The 9,160-nt window shown below is 41.0% G+C and overlaps 1 protein-coding gene across 1 annotated transcript; it reads right to left on the minus strand.

Annotated features, from left to right (window-relative positions):
- On the minus strand, positions 1-9,160 carry CLN5 (CLN5 intracellular trafficking protein; the record flags this gene model as incomplete). Its single annotated transcript, XM_080799095.1, is given in 5 exon segments — positions 1-1,984; positions 4,679-4,904; positions 5,987-6,152; positions 8,939-9,096; positions 9,098-9,160. Coding segments are annotated over 5 exon segments (1,125 nt in total). The 3' UTR covers positions 1-1,472.

Here is a 9,160-nt window from a genome sequence, read left to right on the forward strand (position 1 = left end):
ACAAGCCATTTTTTTATTAGATTCAACAGAAACAAAATTACTCCAATAAGTTGCTTTAAAATAATGTTTCGGTATCTATAGTTGACTAGTAACCTAGTATTGGTAACCTGTGGTACGGGCACTGGTCTGAGGAAAACAACTAAACCTCGCTTCATAATGTTTGCCATGCAGTCAACAGAACTGGTTCAAACGTGGCTCCGTTACCATTAACTGGGTAGCCAGGGAAGGGTCATTTAACCTTCTAAGCCCCAATTTAATCATCTGGATTAAGAGAACTCAATGATAATATATCTAACTTCTCAAGAGGCACTCAACTGTTAGTAGAAACTAAATAACATAATTTATGTATTAAACAGATTGTCTGTCTCTGCTTCACCATCTGACTGACTGGTGTTTTTTCTATGAATAGCGTTCAGTTGATCATCCAACTTAGGGTTTGAAACCTTGTTTGATGGCCCTAAATGGAAGCACAACTACTTGGAGATCTTGACAAAAACCTGTCCCCCGTCTGAGAAGTGTACCCTCTTCTACTGAGCTGGCATCTCTACTGGGTGGAAGGACTACCAGAGGAGTAGGGGAGTCAGGGGGTGCTTGCCCAGGTGCATCTGCAGTCAGATACTTCTGTGTCCCCTGTGTTTGAAGAACTGCAGACACATTCAACTGCCAGCTCAAAGTCTAGGGTATCACCATAAAACCCACGAAAGGTTGGCATGTAAACTATATTAGGCCAAGTCAAAGATGGCACTTTGTTCTTTGACTCATCATTATAGCGACCGTTTACTTTAACTTTCCTATGACAAACATACATGGCTTCAACCTTTACAACAATCCTGACAAGATGACTGATCTCAAAGATAAGGACACTAAGGTTCACAAATGCTCATCTGCCTAAATCACAAAATGCCAGTTACTGGCTAATTCTAAAATGCTAGCTGGAAACTTGTGCTCTTTAACATTGTACCTCATCCAGAAGCACAAATGCTACAACTAGGGTGTCCAAATTGGTCTTTAAGTGAATAAAACAAAACCAAACTACTAGACCTGGTCCCCAGAGTTATAAAAGCTGTCAAGTCAGTCTAAACCACAAAAAAATACTGAAAAAGCATTAACTACCATACCAGAAAAAAGCACCTCCCATCATGAATATGTCACTGAGGGTATTACAAAATCTTGGCACACCATATCCACTATTTAAAAAAATACAGGGCCCAAAGATCCTATATATCTCATATGAACTATAATTCTTATTAACAGAGGCTTGGAGTTTGAAATCAAGGTCACCTAACGTGCTCACTTTGGCCAATGCAGTGTTTCAGCTTTTCTCGAAGAAAAGTCCTGAGATGATAGGTGGCAATTCTGCCCAGGTGCATTTCTGCTCCAAAACAGAAAGGCCTAAGAAATCCACAAATGTAATCACCCCTTGAAAAACACATATGCTGGTGACAGAAAAAAAGAGCAGTAGAATTAAAATTTTATAAACCAGAGTATGTTTTGTTTCTGTTAGGTAAAGGGATTTCTTCATAAGTTATTTTAATAAAAGGGAATTTCATAGGTAAAAGCCAATATTCAAAATTATAAAACAAATAGAACTCTCTGTGTACAATCACTGCATCAAAAATTTGCAAGATACTGAACAGAAATTCCTTAGTTGACGAATGTGGTTTGAAGGGGTAATAAAATTTTTTTATGGCTAAAGCAAGAGTCTTGTTTCCTGTTGGCCCAAAAACAGATGTTTCATTTCCCAGATAGGTAGGTTCGCCACTGTAAAGGAATATTCTTGTATAGTTGGTTTCTATCTTCTTGAATTCTGCTCCAAGTTCAGCCAACTTCTTATATGTCCTTAACACAAATTTAGAACAGTCGTAGGATTCAAACCATGTCTCTGCCCCTCTTTCTGGGCTGGCTTGCACAGTCCATGTCTCATAATAAATCCCTGTTTCATTGTCCCGCTTTACCCACTTCGCCATTTCGTTAAATGTGTTTCCTAGTTAAAAAAAAAAAAGAATTACCTATGTGAGCATCAAAGCTAATCAAATAGTTTTATGAAAATGTTCTAACCTGATGATTAAGGGCATGAATAAATAATAGTTTTTATTATTATTTATTTACCTAATTATTTATACTAATAGTTCCAAACCTGCATCTCACAATAGGAGTCCAAGCTCAGCCAATTTTTATTCTATTTTTCAAGGCACCAGGTATTTCTGAATCATTAACATCAGCTATAATAGGTGTATAAAGTCTTACATACCAGTTCTATAAACATTTAAGGTATAGTCAAAAGCAAAATTAGATACATGCAGCAGCCCTCTCTTTACCCCACTCAACAAATCTTGGATTCAGAGGCAAAAGAAAGAAAACAAGGAGAAAATTGAGGAAGAGGTAAAAGTGAATGGGACAAAGGCAGTGTTAAGAATGGAGGAGGGGGCAATGCAGAATTTTTCTGTCACATGCACAGTGTGCATATAGTATGAACAGCAGCCAGGGGACCAGCTACTCTAGAAGGCTGCCCTACTAATGTTACAAGAGAAAGTAATTACTATACCCTATCCTCCTTGAATATTTGTTATTTCCCTTTTCTCTCTATACCTGTAGCTGTTGGGGTTCTGCTTAACAACCATCCACTAACCATTCTTACAATGAAGAACTAAAGTGGAAATGTTTATAGCACGTTTGTGGATGTGATTCCAGAATGTCTCACACTCTCCTACCATCTTGTACCAGACTAATCTTTCCAAAATTTAACAGAACACCATACTTTGCATGGTTACAACCTCCTCTGGGCATTTACGATGCCTAATAGAGCCTGGCCCCAACATTTCACCTTGTTACCTTGTGCGAACCTTTCTTAAGTGCTCAAACTTGAGTCTATAAAATCAGTACTTCGTGTCCTATAAAATGAAGAGTGGCTGCTTTGATCAATTTATGGAATTAAAATTGTGGAATAATATAAAGCCTGTTTTCTTAGAACTGGGGATACTGTTCTTAGTGTTCTTCAACTTTAAAAAGTCACTGCTATAATTAAGAGATAAGAATACTTCAAAACACTTGCGTAACATGAGAAAACATCAATGAACAGGATTAATCACAAAGCAGAAGGATAACTTGAAAGATTTAAGTACTAGCATATTACAAACTATTTTACATGAAATAATGATCACTTGTTCATATCATACACTGTTGTCAGGATTTTCAGAGAGTAAGATAGGTGGACAGAGAAAGAAGAAATGTAACTGGCCTGGAATGAAAAGAAGAGTATGAACACCAAGCACAGTTAAAAGAGGAATGGACTTTGATATTGTTGGGATGGTTTGGGGCATATCAATTAGAAAGCAGTAAGGAAGATCAGATAACAGCATGGAATATAGTTAGAAGATCCCCAGATGACATTTTATCCCTGGTTCTACAACCAGACCTGTGATTGTAAGAGACTGGTAAGTCATGCTACCTGGTTGACCCTCAATTCCTTACGTATTAAAGAAGAGTGTTTTCTTTTCCTCACTGAACTGTGAGATAACATAATCCAAAATGCTGTGCAAAGAGCTATCAAAGTAGAAAGCATGTTAACATCCTCAAGTCTTGTGGTTGACTGCAAAATTCTTATCACAAACAGGACTTTCCTTCCCGATTATTTCCACTTTCTCGGAGAGCAACAATTATAATGCAGAACTCTATGAATCATATGGGCAAGCTCCCTACCTCTAGGATCCAATGGTAGTCTCATCCCCGCTCTACACATGAGGTAAAGAATCAAGAAAGTAAAAGGTCACCCAAGGTCACACACCAGTTTCTGATGAAAGCTCTGAACTTTTTTCATCACTACCCAACAACACATGAAGCAAAATTCTAAGTGTTTCAGCAACTTTCCAATACATTCAAAAGTAAAAAAATCTGAGAAAATCTTAGAGATAAAATATTTCAATTGCTCGAGGAGCCTCAAGTCTGTAAGATCACATACATTTTGGGAAGCAATGGTGCGAAGTCGTTAAGAAAATGGTCAATAGGCCTTCACTACCAGGGCTGGAATCCCACTTATCAGCTGTGTGACTTTAACCACTTCGTGCTTTAGTTTCCCCATCTGTAAAATGAGGGGGGAGGCAGAATAACAGTATCTATTTCGGGGGGGGGGTGGTTATGATAATAAATGATGTGATAAATATATAGATAAAGAACTTGAAATCGCTGCTGAGCCCAGAGTATGGGCCTATGAGAGACAGCTATTAATACTTCTTGACGTAAAAATATGGTATCATCACTAAAAGTCTTTTTCCAGATACAGTGAACAGGACCTTTAATCAGTTACTTTGTCAAGCATTTTGTGGATTTTCTTCCACTATTTCATTTAGAAAGTCCAATTTCTTTTTTTTTCTTTTTAATTTTAATAAACATATAATGTATTTTATCCCCAGTAGAAAGTCCAATTTAATTGCAGAAAATATTTTATCATTTCATTCTTTTTTTTTTTTTTTTAAACCATGGAATAGAGGAGAGACACTAATCATCATCTAAAGGTGATCTTGGCATGGGCAATAGTTTGGGTCAAAAGTTATTGCTTCCAGAAGTACATTTTGTAAACCGACATCGAGAGTAGAACATTACTGAAATGTCTCAATGGAATTAATTTTTCATTTGGATATTGATGTAATCGTCAGATACTGCCATATTTTTTGAAACTTACCTGATATGGTTGCTACTAGAACTAACGTCCCATTTTCCTTCCAGTGCATATCATCAATTCCTTCAAAAAAGCAGGCAGCTCCTTGGTTACACCAGAAAGGGGCATTCATATCAGGTCGGAGATGGGGAAATGTACAGTTTCCAAGTTGGAAAAGTTCGTACCATTCCATTGTGAAGTTCTTGCCAGTTAAAGTGCTTCTGAATCCAATGGCATCATGCATAATTTTCTGTGTAAAAACCATACATGTATAAAAGCATTTGTGAAGGACCCACTGGTCCAGGAACCAAATAGGAGAAAAAACGTTAATATACCACAACTGCGTTCAGGTAGAACAACTGCTCAGCCATTCCTCTTCCATGTTGCTATTCTTTTTTTTTTTTTTTTTAAGATTTTATTTATTTATTTGACGGACAGAGATCACAAGTAGGCAGAGAGGCAGGTAGAGAGAGAGAGGAGGAAGCAGGCTCCCCGCTGAGCAGAGAGGCCGATGCGGGGCTCGATCCCAGAACCCTGGGACCACGACCCGAGCCGAAGGCAGAGGCTTTAACCCACTGAGCCACCCAGGTGCCCCTCCACTCTGGTTTTGACCACTGCTGCCTATCTCAGGTAGTAAGGATGTCTGCTATATGGACATGCTCTTAATTTCCTTAGAGTTGGTTTGAGAAACTCTGTGCCACAGTCTCAGGCAGTCTATATACTTTGCAGGGGAATTAGCGGGTCAAGCGGTGAGCAATCCTAGCAGAAGTGTGTACAGCAGGGACTGGAAGTGAAATGTTTCCCACCTGCCTTGCCCCTTCCTCTGGGCTTCCTTTCTTACTTTCCAAGAGCTGGGTACAGGAGGTGGGTATGGATACGGAACAATCAAAAAGGATTAGAGCAACTGCATTTGTTATCGTCAGGATCAAAAAATACGGTAATATTTTTTGACTACACATTTTAAAGATTTTATTTATTTGAGAAAAAGAGAGAGCAAGCGCGTGTGCACAAGCTTGGGAATGCGTGCATGCCCTTGAGAGAGAGGTGCGGGGCAAAGGGAGAGAGAGGGAATCTCAAGCCGAGTCTGCCCCTAAGCAGAGCCGAGGCAGGGCTGGATCTCATGACCCCAAGATTATGACCTGAGCCCAAACCAAGAGTTACATGTTTAAGCAACTGAGTCACCCAGGCGCCCCACTGACTATTCATTTTAAACATGAAGAACACCAATTAAACATTATCTCCAATTAGCCCTTTGAACGGCAATTATTCCCTCAAATCCACTTAATAAATCATCTAATTAAACAAAGTTATAAGATCAAGATGCAGCCTTACCAAGTGTCCCAGGAGGTTCCCGTATTTAAATTCCCATACTGGGGCTTGTAACCGAAAGACTTCAATGATATCATCACCTTTCAAAACTGGGATAGGTGAGCCAGTTGGACAGAACGTGTATTTAGCTTGACAATAAGGATCTGGTTCTGGACGGAAGGAAAAGCGTCTAATAGAGAAAAAGAAACCACTAACTTAGATTCTAATAGGAATTTGGTTCTTCTGCACATTTTTGAATCCAGAAAATGTCAATAACATTTTCAGAGAAAACATTCAAAACTTTAGCCCATGGTGTTTAAACATTTTCTGTTATCCTGTGAACAAATGCCAATGATGTCTTTATTTATTTTTATTTACTCACTTAGTAGAGAGAGAGCACAAGCAAGGGAAGCAGCAGGCAGAGAGGGAGAAGCAGGTTCCCCACTCAGCAGGGAGCCTGATCTGGGGCTTGATCCTAGCACCCCCGGCTCATGACCTGAGCAGAAGGCAGACACTGAGTGCCACCCAGGCGCCCAACAATGATGGCTTTGATAGCAAATGATACATTAAAAGCACTTTGATAAATGCATGCTTCTTAGTTTCCTCCTCCCATTGTGAAAATCTTGAAAATGGGGGCTGTATCTTAAAATGTTGACAGATCAGGTCTTATTTAGTAGACAAACAAATATTTACTGAATAAAGTAGTATTTTCAAGTGACATTTAATTTTCTAAACACTCCATGTTAAGTGATTCCAAAATAATTATGATTAAATAGGATATATTTTCTATTTTCTTAAGAATTAACCAACAGGAGTGCCCCTCCATTTGCTAGGTGGGATGTGGCCCCAATTCATGAATTGTTTAATAATGCCAACGAAATCTTTATAAACAATCTTAAATAAGGAAATTAACCAATGATCCTTCAACCAATTGTATTCAAGCTCTACTATGAGTCAGATGCTATACTAGGAAGGAGGAAAAGAAAATTAAAATGATGTTCCCTACAGAGTCCTATGGGCCCAAAAAAGAAATCACTTCTACCTGATGTGGGGATGAGGAAGGCAAAGAAAGAGATGAAGACCTGGCTTAGGTTTTAAAATACTTCTGAAGGTCAGGACCCAAAAATAGAGAAAACATTAAGTATTATAAGACAGGAAGTAACTATGAATGAGGAATTCAGCCTTCCCGGCAGGAGAGGGAAGCAAGGACTGTCATTTTGCACTGACGCAGCAAGGTTGGCAACCCCTGGAAGCTACGACTGGCGAGGAGTGAGCCCCAAGTGAGGTTCAAGGATTTTAAGTAGTAGACCTGGTCTGACTGGATTTGCCACAAAACAAACCTTATTCTATGAGTTAGAAGACAGCAGTGAGGAGAGGGGAAGTTAAGGCAGAGGTCAGGTAGGAGGTTAGTGTAACAATGTAACTAGAATACCCCAGAGAACGCTGCGGCAGTAGGGCTAGGGTGTGGACGGTAGTAGTAGATACCCCCGGTCACCTTCTGTATGTGGCACTGAAGATATGGATGAAAGAAAGAGGCTGCCTCCATCTACCCTGGAAGAATCCTGGATCTCTAAGGTTTTGGAAAGATCTGTTCTCTTATAACCCTAACACAGCAACAAAAATGTCTATTTTAAGAAGTTAGAATACTGATGTTAGCCAAAAATATTATCCCCCACCCCACACAACATTTATGAGACTTAGGTATACTTCCTACCTGTTTTACAGGTGCTCATCTGGTTTAAACAAATATATAACTATATATAGTTTTCACTTGGCCACAGCTAAACCTCTTGTAGGTCAAGAGTAATTTCAAAAGCAAAATTTGTATGAGCTTAATAAAGTTAAATTTTATTATATTCAGTTGAGATTAGAAACTTTTATAGAAACATGGAGTTATAGTCCATACCTTGCCCTAATTTTAAATCAAGCAGTTTTGGATTTACAATCCCTTATTTTATTGAACATTTAATTTTTTTTACTTTTTATGAAACTTTTATTGAATTTTTTTTCCAAGAAACCCCAAACTTCTCTTTTTATATATATCAAGCAAAACAAGGAAGTGGTGCAAACCTTTCAGTGAGCAGAATACACTAGTATCCGGGCTTGACAATAGCTGACATTTACTAGATGTAATCCTCCTTACAAAGCTGGGGTAAATGCTGCTACTATTCCTGCTAACTCAGCACCTGTGGTCACAGAGATATGGAGTATCGAACAGCTAGTGATGGTGGTGCCCAACTTGGAACCCAGAGTTCTCTCCTGACCACTACGTTCACCTGACACCCCACTCACTGTTCTGTCCTCTGAAATAGTTGTGCGTTTTCAAAAACCCTGCCTGATTGCTAACAGCACGTTTTCTTTCTGTGTGTTTAACCACCTGGTCGTCTTAGGCGTGTAAATACTCTTCTAGATCAGAGGCTCCAATCAGCGTCACAGGTTTGCAGTCTGTATCCTGGTCTTATGACCACATTCTACACGCAGACTGGAAAAGGGGGGGTAGCAAAGGAGGTCACCAACTTTCCCGGGGTGCCTGGGTCCAAGGACGCGTGACTTTTGGGGATAAAAACGTAAAGTCCCAGAGAACCCAGGCCAGTAGGTCATGCTGTAAATTGTGCCAATGGGTACGCGCTCACGGTAACTAACGACGTGCAGGGCGTTAAGTAATAAACGCGATATTCAAAGTCTCCCCAAACTATTCAGTCGGTTACTTGCATCTAAAAGTCACTCAATAAAATGACATTACTCCTCGTCTCTTCCCTGAGTAGGGACTGTCCTGAGCCTACATCATCTAGAAATTTGCTCAAGTGTTAGGAGACGAAGAAAGGCCCCAGGGCGGCGAGCGGCAGGCAGCGGCGACTCGGACGGGCTGAACTCGGTCTCCCACCGCGCGGGGAGCGGCTCTTGGCCCCCGGCTCCCCTCCCCGCCAGCCCGGGACGTGCGCGCGCCCGCCCCGCCCGCGCGCCGCGCGCACTCACTTGTAGGGCACGGGCCACTGGCGCCGGGAGGGGCCGGCCGCGGCTGTCGCCAGCCACAGCAGTGCCAGGGCCCAGCGCCAAAGCACGCACCCCGGCGCCGCGCCCGCGTCCCGCTGCCCCGCGACCCCCGGGTCGGCGTTCCCCGCCTGCGCCATGGGGCGGCTCGTGGTGCTTCCGGCGCCTCCCGAGCCCGGCGACGCAGACCGCCCGCGAGCTGAGCAT

This window comes from Martes martes, assembly GCF_963455335.1.
Source record: "Martes martes genome assembly, chromosome: 3".
Classification (NCBI taxonomy): Eukaryota; Metazoa; Chordata; class Mammalia; order Carnivora; family Mustelidae; genus Martes; species Martes martes.